Genomic DNA, 23020 nt, shown 5'->3' with positions numbered 1-23020 from the left:
GATCTGGTGTTGCCATGGCTGTGGTGTAGGCCAGCAGCTGCAGCTCTGATTCAACCCCTAGCTCGGGAACTTGCATATGCCACAGGTGTGGCCATAAAAAGAAAAAATAAAAAGTATAAATAAATAAATAAATAAAACTTTTCTAGATACTTATTTGCTAGCTAAATAAAATAGCTAAATGCTTGAACAGAAATAGGACGTTTATGAAATAAAAACTCTAATTTCTATTGTATAAAATTAGTATCTTGACTATTTTAGCTATGGGGATTTTTTTTTTATATTAATCCTTCATATTTTTAACTTGCTTTCTGTATAGATTTTAGATTAATTCTTTCATACCAGGAATTTTTTTGTTTGTATTGTGAGCAGTTGACAATTATGCTTAAAAGTTATAAAGATTTTTTTTTTTTTTGGCTGTGCCCGTGGCGTGTGTAGGTTCCCAGGCCAGGAATCAAACCCACACCATAGCCGTAAGTAGAGTAAAAACAGTGACGATGCTAGATCCTTAACCCACTGAACTACATGGGAACTCCGTGTTTATATATCTTTAGAACCTTTGTCAAATTTAGATCTTAGAGCCCTAAAACAAACCTTAAATTCTTACTGTATGTAAACCTTTCAAAAAGTATGAAATATCTTAAAGTGAAACTTTCAGCACTTTTTTTGAACAGTTAAAAATATTAGAATATTGTTTCCCTGATAAGGAGTTACTAAATTATTTTCATGAAGACTGTATAAATTCATGGTACTTTTTACACTTGATCAAGCTAAAAAGTAAATCTGTTAACATTTAGGATACTCTATTTTGTAATAATATTTTTCTTTCTGACTGTGACTGATAGATACATGTTCCAAAAAAGAAAGTACACTGTGGCCTAGCTGAGTTAGCTGCGTTGGAAAATATAAGACCTTTTCTTGTAAAAGGAAATTTTAACATTTTAGAAAGACTGAAGCAAGAGCCAGTTTTATAGTTTTATTTGTATTTGTTGTAACACTGTTATTTAGGAGTTCCCTTCATGGCTAAGCGATTAAGGATCTGGTGTTATCACTGCTGTGGCTTGGGTCCCTGCTGTGGCACAGGTCAGTCCCTGGCCCAGGAACTTCCGCATGATGCAGACATGAACCAAAAAAAAAAACCCAAAACAGAAAACACTGTTATTTATTTTGCACAGGTAGCTGCCTGCATAGCTACAACAGGCATGGTTATTATGATTTCTTCCTAAAAATTATCTCAATAGAAAAGTATAAGTATTTAACAGATGAATACCAAGTTTGTAAATGGCACCACCTAGAATACCATCCCTGATTTATGTGAGAAATTGTAAATTGATGGGGAGGGGGACAGAGATAGTGCTCATTGCTTTTCCTATTAGCGGAAATCCTAGAATGTTATTTATTGCCTTCCATGTTCTATCACTCATGTGAAGAACTAAGGGAACAACTCTATAAAATGATATTGATTGGTTATTTACGGCAGTAGTAGCAAGAAGTTTTGTTTGATTTCCTAGATTTATGTGTCAATGGTTATAGTTGTTATATTTAGGACAGAAAGTGGTCTTCATTGTTGCTTCACTTAACCTTTGTCTTTGATATTTTCTCCACAATAGACTTGTGAAATCTGAAAGTTCGGATTCTCTTCTTTCTCAGACAAGTGGCAGTACTAAACCTCATCCTCCCGCAGTGACATCCAGGAGGCCACGGGCAGAGCGATCATTATCTGCGACTTGTCCGTCTATTTCAGTTCTTAGCTGTGAAACTCCCAAAGTTGCTACAAAGGTCAATTCAGGACAAAAAAGTACCCATCTATCAAAAACATCAAGGCCCGCTAAGGAATCGAGATCACAGAAACACACACGGGTAAAGATTTGTTTCCTGATCTCATAGTTCTGCATAGGAAGTCATTTCCTTATTTGATTCATTTAAAATGTTTGTCTAGGAGTTCCCTGGTAGCCTAGCAGTTAAGGATTGGGCATTGTCACTGCTGGGGGTTGGGTCATTGCGATGGCACGATTCATTCCCTGGCCCAGGAACTTCTTCATGCTGCAGCCATGGGCCAAAAAAAAAAAAGTTCATATTAAAATTTTATGAGTGAAATGAAATGGTATCTATAATTTACTTTAAGATAATTCAGTGCAAGAAGGATAACAGGAAGAGGGGGTGGGAGTATAAAGGAAACAGAATTAGCCACAGATTAAGTACACACCTATATATGCTTACTGTGTATACCTTTTACATTCAGATTTTAATCTAGAACTGATGATATGGATTCCTCTCTTAAGATATTCCTGACAGATATCCTGTGACATGTGTGATCATGTCACAGTTTCAGATCTCTTTTCTTCATGGTGGTGTTGTCTTAATGAGCTTATCTGTCTTTAATGTGCTACATGGTTGTTTTGATTCACAGAACTGTGCTCTAAAGCTAAAATAGTATGTTTGTACCTTTCCCAAGAAATATTAGTCGCATGTTATGTTCTATTCAAGATGTTGAAAGAAGTAGTTACTGCAACCCTGAAGAAACACAGGATTACTGAAGATCATGAATGCTTCGTTCCATGCAGCCAGCGCCTCTTTGAAATCTCCAAGTTCTATCTAAAGGTACAGTGTCCTTTCTTCTGATGGCAGCATCAAGATCATGTTCTAGTATTCCTATTTGACACAAGATAATATTGAGTCTTTTTTACACTGATAGCTTATAATGTGTTGCCAATTTTTTTTTTTTTTTAATGGAGGTAGAGAAATTGGAGTCAAAGTATTTTATATTTGAGAGTTTACCAGTGGCTCAGCAGGTCAAGGATCTGGCGTCACCTCTGTGGCTCGTGTTGCTGCTATGGGGCAGATTCGATCCCTGGCCCCAGAATTTCTGAATACCACAGGCTTGGCCGAGAGAGAGTGTGTATGTTTATTTTATATTTGATTCTTCTCATATAAAGAGAACTGCACTGACAGCTTTAAGCGAGTTTCTGATTACAACTGCAGCTTGACCACATGCATTCTCTTTCCCTTCTCAACTCTCTGAAGAAAAACTATTAAAGGTACAAAAGCTAAGAAAAGGAGAGAAAAAATGTGGAAGTGTTTTTATACACTGTTGTACATGGAAGCGTGGTGTAGCACAGTAAAAGAAGTGACAGCCGGAGTTCCCGTCATGGCTCAGTGGAAACGAATCCGACTAGGAATCATGAGGTTGTGGGTTCGATCTCTGGCCTCACTCAGTGGGTTAAGAATCTGGCGTTGCTGTGAGCTGTGGTGTAGGTCGCAGACGCGGCTCGATCTGGCGTTGCTATGGCTCTGGCGTAGGCCAGTGTCTATAGCTCCGATTTGACCCCTAGCCTGGGAACCTCCATATGCCGCTGGTGTGGCCCTAAAAAGGACAAAAAAAAAAAAAAACCAAAAAAAAAAAGAAGTGACAGCCTAAATGCCTGCTTGGCGCACACCAGTAAGAGTCAAGCCAGTTCAACCGACCTGGTCTCTGACCTGCTCAGGACTTGGGGACATCAGGTATCATGGAAAGCAGGGGCAAGGTTCCAGGTGAAAAACACGGGAGTTAAATCCGTGTTTAAGATCCACAAAATGAACTGGGAAACCTTCAAGTTGCCCGGCACCCCTTTCCCCCTCAATGTTAACTACAGGTAAGTATATTACATGTAATTTTTCTCTCCCCCAGCCCCTGTGACAGTGCAGGAAATAGTCTCTAGAGAAAAAGGAATTGGAGGCCACAGGGAAAAGGCCAACTGGCCCCTCAATACCCTACCTTGTAATGCTACCGATGATCAAGCTCTGTACAGACAGAGCTTTATTATCTCATTTTAAAATGACTGGACAGCCAAGAATTAGCAGACTTTTGAGGAAAGCTTCTAACACAACAGATGCCAAAATATAAAGGAACAAAGGGAACTCTGAAGGCACAGAGAGCTGAAGGAAACTTCATAAAATGGTATTGTCGCAGAAAGAAGATAATTGTGTGCACAAAACTGGAACAGTACTGTTTCCAAAAACCATAGAACATGAAAGCACCTTGAAATTAAAAATATAAAATCAATACAATAGAAAGGCTGAACAGGTGAGATTAAGAAATTTACCAGAAATGAGTATTACTGACAAAAACATTGAACACAGGATAAAAAAAAGACAGGAGGATTAATCCAAAAGATCCAATATACTAGTAACAGGAGTTTCAAAATGGAGATAAGAGGAGAGAAAACCCAAAAATATAACAGAAAGTCTTCTAGAACTGCAGGACACAAGCCTCCTGCTGGAATGGGCACACAGCTTGTCCAGCCTTGTGAACGACATTCTACAAGCCACATCATTGTGGAACCTCACGTCTCCTGGGGTAGAGAGAACATTTCCTAAAAGCTTCCCAGGAGAGAACGTAGTTTACATATAAAGAATAAGAGTGGCATCGGACTCCTCTGCAGTAACATTATACACCAGAAGACAGTAAAACAGCATCTTCAAATTCTAAGGGAAGGTGATTTACCTAGTAGTTTCTACCTGGTCTAGAAAGCAATCAAGTATGAAGGTTCGATAAAGATGCTTCCACACACGAAAGGTCTGAAGAAATGTGACATTCATGTTACCCGTTTAAAGAATCTGTGAGAAGACGAAATTCAATACAACAAGGGACTGGATCAAGAAATAAAAGAAAAACTAACCTAGACTGGGGAGTGGAATGAGGCCTCAGGAGCATTTGAACCAAATTGGAGCAGGCTGTGGGAGAAGGCTCCCCAGTTTAAAAAAACAAAACAAAATACAATTAAAAAAAAAAAAGCTGAAATGAGAGATGATCCAGGATCCTTGAGTGTTTGAAGAACTTTGCTGTACACTTAATCTCTTATAGCATTGTGGGCATGGGGGCGGAATTATGCACATGGAAAACTAAGCAAATGTGGCTGAACACAGGATAAACAAAACATTAGATGAAAGAGAAATGACAGCTGTAATACATGCGTTAGCTAGGACCAAACTGTATTTGCTTAGGTACACTAATACAAACATCGACTCTTTCCTAATCAAAAAGATTATGGTGCAGCTGTTATTGAGAGGAAGAGAAGCGGGGGGAGGAGTTGGAGACCCAAGTCTCTGATAACAGGAGTCACTGTCTAAAATTGTTGAGTCACAAAAAAAATAAATAAATGAAATTGTTGAGTCACGAAGTATCAGTATAAGCATTTTCTGTAGAAACATGAAGGTATAAATAAGAGAAAGAATGAAATGGACTCCTTCAATGGAGAGCAGAACTTGGAAGTGCAGCAAGGGACTGGTTTTCTAAACAATGCAACTGAATTTTTTTTTTTTTAATTTTATAATCTAATTTGATAGAGTCAACTTTTTAAAAGTCAGAGGTTTCAGTTTTATTTCCTGTATCATTCCCTCTTCGTGGTAGAGTAAAATAGCCATAAAGAGAGAGAAGAAGGATATTTTATCTGAAAAATAAACTGTACATTCATTTCCTGAGTAATGAAGCATTAGTGGCTACTCATAGTTGAGGATGGGGCTTAGGTTTGATGAGTGCTATTGGGTGTCTGAGATTAGAGCAACATGGATTTATGTAGATATGTATGTATTTTGGTTAGAGTTCTTTGACATTTCAAGATGGAACTAAATTATAACCTATTACTTTGATTTTTTTGGTATTATTTCCCTCTTCACATTAATACTTAAGGAATAATTCAGGATCATCTCAAGTTATTTAATATGACTTATTCTGTGTAATGTGCAAATTTAAGATGCTATATTTTGTTATGTTTAGGATCTGAAAACTTCAAGGGGACTGTTTGAAGAAATGAAGAAAACAGCAAACAACAATGTTGTACAGGTAAATAAATTATTCCCCCAAAACTACATTCATTTCAATTTCTATTTTATTTCAGAGTAGCTATGATGCTGTAATACATGCAGTAAGAATTAGTGAGTGATCTTTTCAACTCTGTCCCTGTGACCACTCTTTAAAATAGTTAATAATAGACTTATGCAAGCAGAGTGTTTAGGAGTATTTGAGAGGTTTCTCTGTTAACAAAAGAGCTTCTAAAGTGATGTTAAGAAAGAAAAAAAAAATCCAGAGAACTGGAAAAGTTGATCCATTTTTGATTAGCTGTTTTCAAAGTTTAATTTTTTTAGTGGTCCTTTGAAAACATATTTTCAAATAAAGGTGATAAGAATAGAGCAGAATCTTCAGTTTATCCAGTGAGAAAAGTATGATATTCTGCAGTGGAAGTTCAGCAAAAATTGTTCCTCAGTAAGAAAGAAAAATGTGGAGGTTTTTTTTCCATTAAAAAATTTATGATTAGAGTTCCCTAGTGGCTTGGTGGGGTAAGGATCTGGCATTGTCACCACTGTGGTACAAATTCCATTCCTGGCCCAGAAACTTCCACATGCTATGGGCATGGCCAAAGACAAAAAAAAAGCAAACAAAAATTATGATATGATACATAATATGTGTACACATATGCAAAGAAACACATACAGTTAATAAAAAACAATTATAAGAGAGAACACCTTGGAATCACTGTTCAGGCTGGGAAATAAAACATTGCAGGGACTTTGGAAGCCCCTAAAGGGTCCCCTCCCTGCCATATCCCACTCCAACTACTATACTGATATTTTGTGTGTGATAATCATTCCCTTAATTTTCTGTTTTTTTAATTGAAGTATAATTGATGTACAATATTATATATTACACATGTACAGATATAGTGATTCACAGTTTTAAAGGTTATACTTCCTTTATAGTTATTATAAAATCTTGGCTATATTCCTGTATTATACAGTATGTCCTTGTCACTTATTTTATTCATAGTAGTTTGTTCCTCTTAATCTCCTGTCCCTATCCTGTCCCTCCCCCTTCCGTCTCTCCACTGGTAATCCCTAGTAAAGTGTATTTTTAATATGTATTTTAAGATTTTGATGTGTTATTTATTGTTTTAAATTTTCTACCATTCTTTTCTGCAGTTAAACAGTATCTTTTTCTGTCTCTTGTGTTTCCAGTAGAAATGTACCATAATCATATTTTTCCTCCCCCCTAGGTGATTGAATGGGTATTAGAAAAGGCAAGCAAGAAATAACAGAATGATTCTCTTTGGATAATTATTGGATGGAGCTATTATTTCCTACTTCCTACCTTAGTTTGAAAATTATAAATTTCAAACTTTATTCAAAGAATAGGTGTTACAGCTCTAAAGAATTTCATAAATATATGTGTATATAGTTTTGAGGTTGCTGAGTTAATGTATATTTTTAATTGTATACTTATTTTATAGTTTTACTATATTTTAATTTTTAAAGTTAATATTTTGTGTATGTTTGAAAATTTTTACTCTTGGTTATTTTAAATATTCTAATAAATAGAAGAAGATATTTCTTTACTTCTTGGTAAATGTCTTTGTTGTTAGACATACTTAAATTACTGGGTCTTAAGTAAGACATTGCCTGTGGCTTCTCTTATGTGTTGTAACAGCATGATTTATTGCATGGCCTCTGATTTACTAGATGTTGGCAAAAAAATTGACACAGCCATATTCCCTTACCCCTGCCCTAGAGCCAGCACTGTTGGAGCTATTGGTGTTTGTTTGGGATCAAAAATTAAGAAGGAGCAAATATTGTGCAATTAAGACTGATGTCTTATAATAATGAAAATGACTACGTACAGATTCCAGCGGTGGGGGGGGGGGAAATGAATCTTCTCCCATGGCAGAAAATCTGGAAAATACCACAGCTCATGGCAACGCCAGATCCTTAACCCCCTGAGCAAGGCCAGGGATCAAACCTGCGTCCTCATGGATGCTAGTCAGATTTGTTTCCGCTGAGCCACGATGGGAACTCCACGCAAATTTTATTTTTAATGGCGATGTAATTCACATATTATGAAATTTACCCTTTAGAGTGTATAATCTATCGGTTTCAGTATATCCACAAAGTTGTATAATCATCCCCACTGGCTAATTCCAGAACATTTTATCACCCCAAATGGAGATCCCATGTCAACCAGCAGTGATTTCCTGTTTACCCTGGCAACCACTAAGCTACCTTCTGTTTCTGGATCTGCCTATTCTGGACATTTAATATACATGGACTAATACAATTTTATGGCCGTTCGTGTCTGGCTTCTTTTACTTAGCATGAGGTTTTCAAGGTTCATCCATGTTCTAGCAAGTATCAGTATGTCCTTGTATGAATCTCCCACATTTTGTTTATTCATTCATCAATTAATGGTCAGAAAGCAAGAAGTGGCGACATGTACCCAGCTGGATTGCAGAATTACTGCGGACTAGTTAGTGATTAGTCCATTAATGAAAGCAAGTATCTGCGGCAGTTATCTTGTCCCTGCCTCACCATTATATCTTGGATGTATGGGTGGCAGTTAACTTGTTTGTTTTTTTTTTTTTTTTAGATAACAATATTCTGGGTTTTAAAAGCCATACCCTAAGAATCTCATCTCTATCGGAGCAGATGAAAATCATGAAACATTGGACTTTAGCAATGTTTAAATGGGGGGGGGCGGAGAGTAAGTGTATTTTGTACGTAAAAGAAATGAAAAGAATTGCGACCAGAGTGGAATGAAGTAGGTGAGACATGGACATAAAGCTTTGAGCTCACCTCATCAAGAGATGCAGTTTAGGCGTTCCCATAGTGGCTTAGTGTTAATAAACCTCACCAGTACCCATGAGGATTCAGGTTCGATCCATGGCCTCACTTAGTGGGTTAAGGATCTGATGTTGCTGTGGCTGTGGCTGTGGCGTAGGCTGGTAGCTGCAGCTCCCAATCAGCCCCTAGCCTGGGAACTTATTCATATGCACAGGTGTGGTCCTAAAAAGCCAAAAAAAAAAAAAAAGAGAGAGAGAGAGAGATGGAGTTTAGTTCCCCAGTCCTTGCATCTGGCCTGGCAATCTGACCTGCTTCGATCAATAAAATATAGCATAAATGCCATGGGGTGAGCCAGAACCTAGGCCCTGAATATCTTGCAGCTTCTGGTTTGCTCTTGTAGAACCTTGCCTGAATATAAGGGAGCCACATGGGAGAACTGGTCCAGCCTACTAGACATTGAGAGGCCAGAGAGAAGAGAAGGGAGGTGACCATCTGACAGCCAGCACCGGCTGCAGTGAGGCATCTTGGATCTTCGAGTCTAACAGAATACTCCAGCGACAAACAGCCACGTGAGTGAGCCCAGGTAACCCATGGGATAGTGATAGTATGTTCTAAGCCACTAGGTTGTGAGGTGGTTTGTTCTGTGTGAACATTAGGTTCTATTCATTTTGAAGGATTCATTGAGAGGCCAGGTACAAGAAGGAAAGTTGCAAAAACTTAACTGATTAAGTCCTTAGTTTATAGACCCGCCTTGAAGGAAAAAGAAATAGCTTCTTTTTGGACTGGATTGGCCTTTCTCATGAGACCTAGAAAACTTAGAGAGGAAGTCTTTCCTTTACTCCTTGTGCAGGTGAAACTTACAGATCAGAGAAGTGAAGGCTTGTCCAAGTGAAGGCTGAATCAGTGCTCAGTCCTCGAGCAGGATGGGCAACATCTCTGAGACTGGAGTCAGGGTTAGAGGCCTTGCCCATGGGCTGCCTGTGCCTGGGGGTGGCCTGATGCTTCAGCTCCCACTTATGTCTCGTGCCCACTGGCATCCTTAGTTTTCACTCTCCTTCACTTTTTTTTTTTAAGTTATCTTATTATAGTTGATTTATGATGTTAATTTCTGCTGTACAGCAATGTGATTCAGCTATGCCTATACATATATATGTATACACTTATATATATTTTCATATTTTCCATTATGGTTCATCTCAGGGTATTGACTATAGCTCCCTGTGCTATACAGTAGGATCTTGTTGTGTATCCATCGTATATATACTAGTTTGCATCTGCTAGTCCCACACTCCCAATCCTTCCCTTCTCCACTCCCTCCCCGTTGGCAAGCTCAAGTCTGTTCTCTATGTCTGTGACTCTGTTTCTGTTTCGTAGACAAGTTCATGTGTTGCATATTGTAGATCATGATATCCTATGATAACTATCCTTCTCTGTCTGACTTACTTAGTATGAAGATCTCTACGACCATCCATGTTGCTGCAAGTTCTGCCTTAATCTTCTTGTCATGACATTGTCTCAGCAATGTTTGCAGTTATCAAGTCTTACACCTTGCCTGTAAAAGGCCAGTCTTATGTCCAAGGGAAAAATGAATGGAGGATAAAAGCCCAAAATACAGGGTCCTGCTGCTTTTCTGTTATCAGACAAATGTGTTTGCATACCTTTCTTGGACATGGTTTAATCATTTTATTGAAGTCTTAGACAAGCTTCCCTGAGTAAAATCAAATTTAGTGTAATTTAGAGGACTGTGGGTGAACACAGTAATCAATTTCCAGTCCTATATTCAAATATTCTCTTATTTAAGAGTTTATAAACAGGTTAAAATTATTATTCACCATTATTAGAATGTTATTTACCCATAAAAGGAAAACCTCTTTTAAAAGGGAACTTTTAAATGCATATTTAAGATGTTCATGTAGGAGTTTCCTGGCGGCCCAACAGAATAAGGATCCAGTGGTGTCACTGCTGTAGTTTGGGTCTCTGCTAAGGCGTGGGTTCAGTCCCTTGGCCCAGGAACTTCCGCACGCCACAAGTGTTTACCAAAAAATTTAAAGTTTATGTAATTTATGTATTAAATACATATCTGGAGTTCCCATCATGGCTCAGTGGAAACAAATCCGACTTTGAACCATGAGATTGAGGGTTCAATCCCCAGCCATGCTCAGTGGGTTAAGGATCCAGTGTTGCCATGAGCTGTGGTGCAGGTCGCAGATGCGGCTCAGATCTTGGTTGCTGTGACTGTGGTGTAGGCAAGCAACTGTACTTCCAGTTGGACCCCTAGCCTGGGAACCTCCATATGCCGTGGCTGCAGCCCTAAAAAGCAAAAAAAAAAAAAAAAAAAAAAAAAAAACAACATATCGGTGATTCCCAGTCCCATTTCCAAGCAGTAACTGATAGCAAGAGACCCTTTTCTTTAAAAATGTATCCATGCAGAGATTTTCAGACAAGTACAAGCATATAACACATGTCCACTGCTTCTCAACCAAACAGACCCAACACCCTTTTAATGTCCCCTTTGCTATCATCAGGTGACATTCACAAATACTGATCTCAGGCCAAGTTCCCTAGAAGACGAAAGCTGAAGCAAGGATTAGGTGCTGATGCTTTATTTAGGAGACCAGGGCACCTAGGGTGAAGACGAGAAGCAGGCAGAAGGCAGGGAAAGCAGGAAAACAGGCTTGATGATGCATGATGCCATGGGCCACTACTTCTTGAGGCCCCCAGATTTAGCCAGGCACCCGGCAGGCATCTAAGTCACGTGGGTACCTCTCAAGATACAAGGTGCATCCCAGAACCGCATCTCTGAGAAGCACACAGAAAGGAAGCACTAGAGTATTATTTATCTGCCCAGTTCCTTCTGATTATTATGTCCTTTTGGGTCCCACAAAGGTTTGTTTGTTTATTTATTTATTTATTTATTTATTTTTATTACTCAGTGAATTTTGTTACAATTATACTTGTACAACAATCATCACAACCAACTTTTATAGCCGCTCCATCCCAAACCCTCATTGCATTGGCCCACCACCCAACTTGTCTCATTTGGAAACCATAGGTTTTTTTCAAAGTCTCTGAGTCAGTATCTGTTCTGCAAAGTTCATTGTGTCCTTTTTTTAGATTCCACATGTAAGTGATAGCATTTCATGTTGGTAACTCATTGTCTAACAGACTTCACTTAGCATGATAATTTCTAGGTCCATCCGTGTTGCTAAAAATGCTGTTATTTCTTTCCTTTTAATGGCTGAGTAATATTCCATTCTGTATATGTACCACATCTTCTTGATCCACTCCTCGGTCAGTGGGCATTTAAGTTGTTTCCATGTCTTGGCTATTGTATAGAGGGCTACAATGAACACTGCAGTACATGTGTCTTTTTGAGTCATGGTTTTCTCTGGATAGATGCCCAGGAGTGGGATTGCTGGATCAAAAGGTAATTCTAATTTTAGTTTTCTGAGGAATCTCCATACTGTTTTCCACAGTGGTTGCACCAGTTTACATTCCCACCAACAGTGCAAAGGGTGCCCTTTTCTCCACACCCTCTACAGCACTTATTGTTTGTAGACTCTCTGAAGATGTCCATTCTGGCTGATGTAAGGTGATACCTCATAGTGGTTTTGATTTGCATTTCTCTAATAATGAGTGATGTTGAACATCTTTTCATGGTTTTTTTTTTTTTTTTTTGCCATCTGTATGTCTTCTTTGGAGAATTGTTTGTTTAGATCTTCTGCCCATTTTTGATAGGGTTGTTTGTTTTTTTGGTATTGAGCTGTGGAAGGTGTTTATAAATTTTGGAGATTAATCCCTTGTCAGTAGATTCATTTGAAAAGATGTTCTCCCATTCTGTGGGTTGTCTTTTCGTTTTGTTTAGGGTTTCCTTTGCTGTGCAGAAACTTTTAAGTTTAATTAAGTCCCACTTGTTTATTTTTGTTTTTATGGTCATTACTCTAGGAGTGGATCTGAGAAGATGTTGCTGTCGTTTATGTCAGAGAGTGTTTGGCCTGTGTTTTCCTCTAAGAGTTTTATAGTATCTGGTCTTGTATCTAGGTCTTTAACCCATTTTGAGTTTATTTTTGTGTATGGTGTTAGGGAGTGTTCTAACTTCATTCTTTTCCATGTGGCTGTCCAGTTTTCCCAGCACCACTTATTGAATGGACTGTGTTTTCTCCATTGTATATTCTTGCCTCCTTTGTCATAGTTTAGTTGCCTGTAGGTGTGTGGGTTTAATTCTGGGCTTTCTATCCTGTTCCACTGATCTATATTTCTGTCTTTATGCCAGTACCATATGGTTTTGATGATTGTTGCTTTGTAGTATAGTCTGAAGTCCAGGAGCCTGATTCCTCCAGCTCCATTTTTCTTTGTCTATTCTGGGTCTTTTGTGCTTCCAGACAAACTTTAAAATATTTTGTTCAAGTTCTGTGCGAAATGTCCTTGGTAATTTGATAGGGATTGCATTGAATCTGTAGATTGCCTTAGGTAGTATAGTCGTTTTGATAATTTTGACTCTTCCAATCCAAGAGCATGGTATGTCTTTCTATTTGTGTCATCTTTGATTTCTTTCATCAGCATCTTATAGTTTTCAGAATACAGGTCTTTTGTCTCTTTAGGTAGTTTTATTCCTAAGCATTTTATTCTTTTTGATGCAGTGGTAAATGGGATTGCTTCCCTAATTTCTCTTTCTGATCTTTCATTGTTAGTATGTAGAAATGCCGTCGATTTCTGTGTATTAGTTTTGTATCCTGCGACTTTGCCAAATTCGTGGATGAGCTCCAACAGTTTTCTGGTAGAGTCTTCAGGATTCTCTAGGTATAGTATCATGTCATCTGCAAATAGGGATAGTTTTACTTCTTCCTTTCCAATTTGGATTCCTTTTATTTCTTTTACTTCTCTGATTGCTGTGGCTAGGACTTCCAAAACTGTGTTGAAGAGTAGTGGCGAGAGTGGGTACCCTTGTCTTGTTCCTGATCTCAGCGGGAGTTCTTTCAGCTCTTCACCATTGAGAATGATGTTCGCTGTGGGTTTGTCATATATGGCCTTGATGATGTTGAGGTAGGTTCCCTCTGTGCCCACTTTCTGAAGGGTTTTTATCAGAAATGGGTGTTGGATTTTGTCAAAGGCTTTTTCCGCGTCTATTGAGAGGATCATATGGGTTTTATTCTTCAGTTTGTTAATGTGGTGTATCACACCGATTGATTTGTGGATATTGAAGAACCCTTGCATCCCTGGGATAAATCCCACTCGATCATGATGTACAATCCTTTTAATGTATTGTTGGATGCAGTTTGCTAGTATTTTGTTGAGGATTTTTGCATCTATGTTCATCAGTGAAATTGGCCTGTAATTTTATTTATTTTTTTGTGATATCTTTGGTTTTGGTATCAGGGTGATGGTGGCCTCATAGAATGAGTTTGGGAGTGTTCCTTCCACTGCAATTTTTGGAATAGTTTCAGAAAGGTAGGTGTTAGGTCTTCTCTAAATGTTTGATAGAATTTGCCTGTGAAGCCATCTGGTTCTGGACTTTGGATTGTTGGAAGGTTTTTAATCACCTTTTCAATTTCAGTACTTGAGATTGGTCCATTCATCTTTTCTATTTCATCTTGGTTTAGTCTTGGAAGATGGTAGTTTTCTAAGAATTTGTCCATTTCTCCTAGGTTTTCCATTTTATTGGCGTATAGGTGCAGGTAGTAGTTTCTTATGATCCTTTGTACTTCTGTGATGTCCATTGTAACTTCTCCTTTTTCATTTCTAATTTTATTGATTTGAGTCTTCCCTTTTTCTTGATAAGGCTGGCTAAGGATTTATCAATTTTATTGATCTTTTCAAAGAACCAGCTTTTTGTTTCATTGATCTTTTCTATGGTTTTCTTCATTTCTATTTCATTGATTTCTGCTCTGATCTTTATGATTTCTTTCCTTCTACTAACTTTAGGTCTTGTCTGTTCTCTCTCGAGCTGCTTTAGATGTAAAGTTAGCTTGTTTATCTGAGCTTTTCCTTGTTTCCTGAGGTGGGCTTGTATAAAGTATAACTTTCCTCTTAGGATGGCTTTTGCTGCATCCCATAGGTTTTGGAATGTCATATGTTTGTTGTCATTTGCTTCTAGGTATTTTTTAATGTCCTCTTTGATATCTTCAGTGATCCATTGGTTGTTTAGTAGCATGTTGTTTAGTCTCCATGTGTTTGTGTTTCTTGAAGTTTTTTTCTTGTTGATTTCCAGTCATACAGCGTTGTGGTTGGAAAAGATGCTTGATGTGATTTCAATTTTCTTAAATTTACTGAGGCTTGATTTGTAGCCCAGGATGTGATCAATCTTAGAGAATGTTCTGTGTGTACTTGAGAAGAATGTGTATTCTGCTGCCTTTGGATGGAATGTCCTATAAATATCTATTAAGTCCATCTGGTCTAATGTTTCATTCAGGGCCTGTGTTTCCTTATTGATTTTCTGTCTCAATGATCTATCCCTTGCTGTAAGTCGGGTGTTAAAGTCCCCCACTATGATTGTGTTGTCAGTTTCTCCTTTTACGGTCATTATATATTGTGGTGATCCTATGTTGGGTGCATATATATTTAAAATTGTTATATCTTCTTGTTGGATTAACCCTTTGATCACTGTGTAGTGTACTTATCTCTTAAAATATTCATTTTAAGGTCTGTTTTGTCTGATATGAGTATTGCTACTCTAGTTTTCTTTCAATTCCTGTTTGCATGGCATATTTTCTTCCATCCTCTCACTTTCAGTTTGTATGTATCCCTAGAAGTGAAGTGGGTCTCTTGAAGACAGCATATATATGGATCTTGTTTTTGTATTCATTCAGCCAGTCTACGTCTTTTGGTTGGGGCATTTAGTCTACTTACATTTAAGGTAATTTTTGATATGTATCTTCTTTTTGTCATTTTATTAACTGTTTTGGATTTGGTTTTGTTGCTCTTTTTTCTTCACTTCTCTTGTTCTCTCCTCTTGTGGTTTGATGACTATCTTAGTGTAATATTTGAGTTGATTTTTCTTATTTGTATGTGTATCAATTGCACATTTTTGGTTTATAGTTGCCCTGAAGTTTTTATATAGGAGTCTATGTATATACATGAGATTGTTTTAAGTTGTTGGTCTCTTAAATGCAAGTTCATCTCCAGTGTCCTGCATTTGTACATTCCTCTTCTCACGATTTTTGATTTTGGTAGCATATTTGTGCATGGGTGATTTCCTACCTTTACTATATATATCCCTTTACTGGTGAGCCTTGTCATTTGTGGTATTTTTGTTTCTAGTTGTGGCCTTTCCTTTTCTGCCTAGAGAAGTTCCTTTAGTATTGTTGTAAAGCTGGTTTAGTAGTGCTGAATTCTCTTAGCTTTTGCTTATCTGTAAGGCTTTTGATTTCTCCTTCAAATCTGAATGAGAGCCTTGCTGGTTGCAGTAATCTTGGTTAGAGGTTTTTTTCATCGCATTAAGTATATCATGCCACTCCCTTCTGGCCTGCAGATTTTCTGTTGACAAATCTGCCTATAACCTTATTGGGGTTCCTTTGTATGTTACTTGTTTCTTTTTCCTAGCTGCTTTCAATATTCTAATTTTGTTCAGTTTGATTAATATGTGTCTCAGGGTGTTCCTCCTGGAGTTTATTTTATACAGTACACGTTGTGCTTCCTGGATTTGAGTGAGGGGTTCCTTTCCCATGTTAGGGAAGTTTTTGGCTATTATTTCTTTGAATATTTTTTTTGTCCCTTTCTCTCTTCTCCTTCTGGCACCCCTATGTTACAGATGTTGGTGTGTTTAATGTTGTCCCAGAGGTCTCTGAGACTCTCTTCATTTCTTTTCAATCTTTTTTCTCTTTTCTGTTCTGCATCAGTGATTTCTACTAGTCTGTCCTCCATCTCACTTATTCATTCTTCTGCCTCTTGAATTCTGCTATTGGTTGTTTCTAATGAATTTTTATTTCAGTTATTGTATTTTGCATCTCTGCTTGCTTAAGTTTTAAATCTTGTATTTCTTTGCTCAATGTTTCCTGTAAATTATCAGTCTTTGCCTCCTGTTCATTTCCAGTGTCTTTCATCATCTTCAGCATCAACAGCCTAAAGTCTTTTTCCTGGAGGTTGTCTCCAGATCACTTAGCTGTTTATCTGGGTTTTTTTCTTTCTCCCTTATCTGAGTTATAGTTCTCTGCTTTTTCATTTTTATAGGGTTTTGGTGTGGTGTCCTTTTTGCAAACAATAGAGTTGTAGCCCCTCTTATTTCTGGTGTCTGCCCCCCTTGCAGCTGAAGTTGGTACAGGGTCTTGCTGTAGGCTTCCTGATGGGTTGGACTGGTGCCTGCCTGCTGCTAGGTGGGGCTGATTCCTATCCCTCTGGTGGGTGGGGCTTTTTCTCTGGGTGAGAATAGAGGCTGTATGCTTTGGGGGTCTTTAGCCAACCTGTTTACTGATGGGGTGGGGCTGTGATCCCACCTGGATTTTTGTGTGGCCTGGGGCTTCTCAGCGCTGATGGGTGAGGCCAGATTTTCACAAAATGGCCATCTCCTCAGAAACACATGCTGATGAGTATTCCCGAGAGCTTTGCATCCAATGTCCTTCCCCCACAATGAGCCACAGTCACCCCCCTGTTTTCCCAGGAGATCCTCCAAAAACTGCAGTCTGGTCCAATCCAGATTCCTCTGGAGACTTTGCTTTTCCCTGGGACCCAGTGCATATGAAAGTCTGTGTGCGCCTTTGAAGAATGGGGTCTCCATTTCCCCCAATCCCATGGAGCTCCTGCATACAAGCCCCACTGGCCTTCAATGCCAGATTCTCTCTGCGCTCTTTCTCCCAGTGCCAGATCTCCAAGCATGGGGACTTGACGTGGGGCTCAGAACTCTCACTCCTGTAGGTGAGTCTCTGTGATACAGTTACTTTCCAGTCTGTGGGGCTTCCCACCCGGGAGGTATGGTGTTGCTTATATCACGTAATCACCCTTCCTACCTCTTGATGTGGCCTCTTCTTTGTCTTCTGGAGCAGTTTATCTTTAATGAAAGTTTCCAGTCCATTTGGTTGAAGGTTGTTCAGCATTTGGTTGTAATTTTGTTTTTATGAGAGAAGTTGAGCTCCAGTCCTTATTCTGCTGTCTTCTCTTTGGTCCTTTTAGACCAGTCTCCACAAAGGTTTAAATAAATCCCTTACAATTCAGGGTTGCTCAGGTGAGGATATTTCGTGGCTGTTCAGGAGACCAATTTTTATACCCTACAGGATGGCTTTTCATCTGGAACTTAGAGGAGAACTCAGAAATTCAAGTATGTATCTCCTTAGCCTGGCCATGTGGCAGCAGCCTCAGGGAGAGGTCCAGGGAGACAGCATCTGGCAGAAACACTCAGGTCAGAGAGAGCCAGCTGAGGTGGTGCCTGAGGCAGAATAAGCAGCTTGAAGTCTCTAGGAGACCATACAGTCGCATTGAGGGGATGTGAGGAGATAAACAGGTTGTGCCTAGTACAGGCACATAACCTACATGCACTTGGGCTTTGTTTTAATTTTTATCCTCTAATTGTAAAAAAGTTTTGGAAAAGAAGAGTAATGATAATAAAATTATATGCATTTCAATATGGAGATCCTGGGGTATTTGACCTCAAGTTTCAGCATGAAGGATGCACAAAATATTGCCAGGTATATACCTACTAATGGGTGTATAAATGCCTGTTTTCCCCATTAGCTCCTCTGAAAGCCAATCCTGGAGGAAAAGAATAGCAGGAAGTATCTTCACACTCCTGTATCCCTCTGGAGCTGTGAGGGACCATCAGCCAGCCCACCACATTTGGAGATGAATATTTATTTAAGTCATATGTAAATTTTACATGATAATTCATAATACTGGAAACATAGGCACTTTTTTTTTTTAATAAAAACTCAAGGTACATTAAAAAATTTCTCCCTCACCCCAGTCCATTCGAATCCCCTCAAAATAGACTAATATTTGTAAAACAAGAGCCAGAAAGGCCCTGCTCATTACTTTTAGGAGAGTCCTTCTGTCCATTAAGACCATTCTTTGTGACTTCAACCAAGCAGGATCAACAAGCTTTTGGACAAAAAAAAAAAACATGCATGTTTCAGCAACAATTGATAGAATTAATTAAATGCCTCTGCCTGGGCATTTTTGACTAAGTTGACTGTTTTGTTTCTCCTATTCAGTTCAATTCAAAAAAATTGTGATAGCGCCATTCCTATCGGCCTTTTTAAAAATTCCATTGGGATGGTGTAAAGATACGTCACCACACCAAGCGCTCTCCTGATCACATCTACCTACAAATGGGCAGGAGTTCCTGTCGCGGTGCAGTGGAAACAAATCTGACTAGGAACCATGAGGTTGCGGGTTTGATCCCTGGCCTCACTCAGTGGGTTAAGGATTTGGCGTTGCCGTGAGCTATGGTGCAGGTCACAGACACGGCTCAGATCTGGCGTTGCTGTGGCTGTGGTGTAAGCCAACAGCTGGAGCTCCAATTCAACCTCTAGCCTGGGAACCTCCATATGGCACAGGTGCGGCCCTAAAAAAAAAAAAAAGTGGTTAGCTTCCCACAAAGTGTAGGTTAAGACATCATTCATTGGTGCTGGTTTTTCCCTAAAGAGACAAACACTGTGAACTTAATAATTCATGGATTCAAATAAGAAACAGACTGAGCACAGAGGGAACTGGACAAGAACAAATTCTCTAAAATGACTCATTTGATTTGCTGACTGTACCCAGGCATGATCCAAATGTATGAGTTCATGTTATTCACAACATTCATAACACACATCAAGACAAGATTAAAATCTACAGCATAAAGTCATAACTTGTTGAATTCAGAATGAGAAAAAGGTATTTGAAATTGATTCATCATAGCCACTCTGATATGATGCACTTTAACCTGGAGGAAGAAAAATGATTTACACAAATCTCTTAGTAGAATTTTCTATTTCTTGCTAATCACACATGTCCATTCAGAAAATGCATTAAATTTTATTCAAATATATTTTCTAAAATATAAATATTTAAATTAAATGTTTATCAACGCAGAGAATGTAGATTGTTTCCCCCTCACCCAGATATTAATCAGTCCAAAACTCAAGTGATGAAGAAACATTTGTAATTATGATCATTTTAATTTGTCTATAAATATATAATTGGATCTTTGCAACTTAATTATGAGTAATTAACTCACACTTCATATAGTACTGAGCACCTTAGATTACATATTGTTGAATTAAACTATTGGCATTAATATATGTTTCTTAATATGTTATTTACAATACACAAGTATAATTCTCTTGTAAAACAACATTCCAGTGATTTCTGAAAATATATAATGAAAGAAGGCGGTATAATTTACAAATGCATCAAAGCTTTCCTGCAATGCTCAGGCTGAGACTTCACTTCAGCATTTTTAAATAGGAAACAAAACAAAATCAATGTCCTAAGGTTGTGTTTTCCAAAGTGGCTTTTTTGTTTGTTTTGTGTGTTTGCGTGCGTTTCTTTAAACACTAGCTTCACAAATTGCTCCTTTAGAGAGGAGGTCTGTAGGTAAGCTAAAGGAATGGCGCACAGGACCCCCTTGCAAAACGGCAAAGTGCAATAAGTCTTTGAGGAGGACTGCAACTGTGAAATCTGTTTGATATTTTTTAACTGTATTTAACAAACATGTTTTGATTACCAAACACTCATTTCCCACACAAAACACCACTCAGTCAATGCCCCTTGGAACTTGTATTACATGATACCTACTTTGGGGAAACACTGATCAAAAATACAATGCTGATCTAAAGTAAAACTCAATAAACACAGTTGAGTGAACAAAATCATTCTTTTAAAACAGATTAATTTTTTAAAGCTCTTTGCATAGGTATTTGCTAAAATATGGTTCTGAAAAAACAGATCAGTCTAACCTGGAACATTTGTCTATATAAACTACTAGGAGAGAAGGGTTACAGACACAGAAATTCTACAGCTGATTTTCAAGGTTTAAAGAAAGTGACTTTAAAATCAAATAATAGGTGTGTTTTCAGTGAATTTGTGTTGAAAGAAAAGCAAAAGTAATATATGCCATTTGAATGTTTGAAAATATTCTTGTAGAAAAATATCAGGTCCTTATATTATTTCCCTGGAATTCCAAAAGAGCTGAAGATACTATCAATGGATTTGATTATAACACTGGCTCTATATGTAAATCCCAGCATTAACCAGAGTCACGTAAGGCTGCACTATTACTTGCTTGAAAATTCATGCAAATAAGCACAGGTAGTAACAAGGGCCAATAAATTGCTCAGTACTTCCACTGAAAACCACAAAATGAGGATAATTACTTAACCCCAAATGAATTATTATTATATATATGACAACTTTTTAAAAATATCCATAATTTGCTTTCTACAAATAAAGCTGTAAGTCATGGCTCTAAGACACAGCAGACCTTGGTATGAATGTAGCACACCACTCTTCAGCAAAGCTTTGCAGTTTAAGCAGTCTGCTTTGGCTCAGAACCCACAAGCTTACAGATCAGATCGGTATCTGATGCTTAATCTAATTCTCAATCATCATATGCTAATGAGAACACTTCAGAATCATACTACATCACTGAAAGATAATTCATAAGGAAAAAGTAACAGCTGTTTCATAAATAAAAGTGGGTCTCCATTTGAAGACTTTCCTTACCAGCGAAAGTCAACTCAATTCGAAGTGGGAAATAAATCACAGTAGAACAAGGAATCCTGGTTACTGGTGGGGGAGAGAGGTGAAAAATGTCCATTTCTCATTTATTCAGCCCTTGCTTACCTGGGTGAACCAGTTAGCTAGAAACTGGTTTGATTAAGATCTGCACATGCTGTTCTAATGTTCATGTCCTTGACTGTCATTATTTAAAAGCTATGCTGTGTATTTTCGGCCAGCCTCACCTCTTTACCCTTTTACTGTACTAAAAGTCTGATCATCCCGGTGGTATTTTCTGAGGGTACTGCTTATAGTTCCTGAAATTGACAGAGGAGTCTGGGACCGTTAAACAGGACTCTTGGGGTCTAAAGCTGACTGTGGCATGCTACATCGGGTGCATCACTGCAAATGGTGTCCAATATGACCCTTTTGGGTGGCGTCCCAGCCTCCTTTTCTCATAGGCCGTTCGCCCCTCTTTTCAGGCCACCAAACCCAGTCTTGTAATCTTAGCTGACAGGAAGGAATGGATGATGAAAACGATTGGCTTGGGGCAGGAATGAAGGTCCAGTTGCTGAAATTTAAAGAAGAGAGCATGAGAGATTTTAAATTAATGCTTGGTACAAAATAGTGATTTACATATCAAACGATTCTATGCACTTCCTGCTTTTAAGTGTCAGCTGGAGCAATTGTGTTTTTAAATACTTGCCCCCAATGAGATTAAAAAATAATAACTCAGAATGCATTCCTTACATCTTATGTATCTTTTTTTTCCCCCAAATTAAGTTCTGTGCAATTTATACATGCCAACAGCATCAATATCGGTTTTGCTCTTCTTGACGGTCTATAGCATCCATCTGGGGCATCAGGATTGTGATATTGTTTATGTTGGATTAGGTACAGGAGGAAGCAGTACTAAATTTCACATCATAAGTTTGAGTCCTGGTTCTAACACCTTTTAGATGTGTATACAATCTTGGACAAGTCACTTAAAATTTTTCTCGGTCCTGCCTAACTCATGGAGTTGATTAGACTATTAGATGAGATACTACAGATGAACATTCCTTACAAACTCCAAAACACAAGCCATGCTTCGAAGCAGCTGTGTCCTCACTGTCCCACACTCTTGGATTTGAATTGCTGTAAGCATGTCCATCACATAACTGTTAAGGCCCCTTCTAAAGTCTTTTTTTTTTTTTTTTTTCCTTGCTGTGGCATATGTAAGTTCTCAGGCTAGCGGTTGAATTGGAACCACAGCTGCTGGCCTACACCACAGCTCACAGCAACACTGGATCCTTAATCCACTGAGCGAGGGCAGGGATTGAACCCGAAACCTCATGGATACTAGTCGGGTTCGTTACCACTGAGCCACAACGGGAACGCCTCCCTTCTAAACTCTTATCTTTCTCTGTGTGTTCCTCCAGGGCTGGCACAAGGTCAGAGCCTAACAGTTGAATTTTTACCACCTGACCTAATTCACGAGCAGTGAGTGTGCTCCCAATTCTCATCTGCTGTCCCCAATTCTGCTCTGATGATGACACTGTTGGGGCACAACAACTTGAGCATAAAATAACATCCAACAAAGTTGTACTTACCATGATCCAGACACCGAACTAAACATTGTCTCTACACTGTCTTATTTAATTCTCACAAAATCCCTCAATTGTTATTATCTCTCTGTCTTCTATGCGAAACTCAGATTTGGAGAAGTTATAAAACTTTATGAGATCTTAGAGTTTACAATAAAAAGAAATCGTGGACTCAAATTCAGGTCTATTTGATGCCAGAGTCTGGGCTTCACCACCATATCCGA

At 38.4% G+C, this 23020-nt stretch overlaps 2 protein-coding genes across 4 annotated transcripts in view; one reads left to right on the top strand and one right to left on the bottom strand.

The window, feature by feature from the left end:
- MTBP (MDM2 binding protein) overlaps positions 1–9614 on the top strand; it is a 72659-nt gene extending 63045 nt beyond the window's left edge. For 2 of the 3 annotated variants that reach the window (XM_047783347.1, XM_047783344.1), the window contains 4 exons: positions 1608–1857; positions 2485–2598; positions 5753–5818; positions 7026–7217. In XM_047783347.1, coding sequence (XP_047639303.1) covers positions 1608–1857; positions 2485–2598; positions 5753–5818; positions 7026–7064 — 469 coding nt within the window. In that variant the 3' untranslated portion in view covers positions 7065–7217. Of the gene's footprint in view, positions 1–1607; positions 1858–2484; positions 2599–5752; positions 5819–7025; positions 7218–8983 lie in introns of those variants that run through there. The other variant, XM_047783346.1, reaches the window with a different exon arrangement.
- An 11130-nt stretch (positions 9615–20744) lies between these two features.
- The window catches only part of SNTB1 (syntrophin beta 1), a 232535-nt gene continuing 230259 nt past the window's right edge, over positions 20745–23020 (bottom strand). Inside the window, exon 8 of the mRNA XM_047783343.1 lies at positions 20745–21781. Coding sequence (XP_047639299.1) covers positions 21689–21781 — 93 coding nt within the window. The 3' untranslated portion in view covers positions 20745–21688. The remainder of the gene's footprint in view (positions 21782–23020) is intronic.

Source organism: Phacochoerus africanus, chromosome 6, assembly GCF_016906955.1.
Source record: "Phacochoerus africanus isolate WHEZ1 chromosome 6, ROS_Pafr_v1, whole genome shotgun sequence".
NCBI lineage: Eukaryota > Metazoa > Chordata > Mammalia > Artiodactyla > Suidae > Phacochoerus > Phacochoerus africanus.
This window is presented reverse-complemented; position numbering and strand designations above follow the sequence as displayed.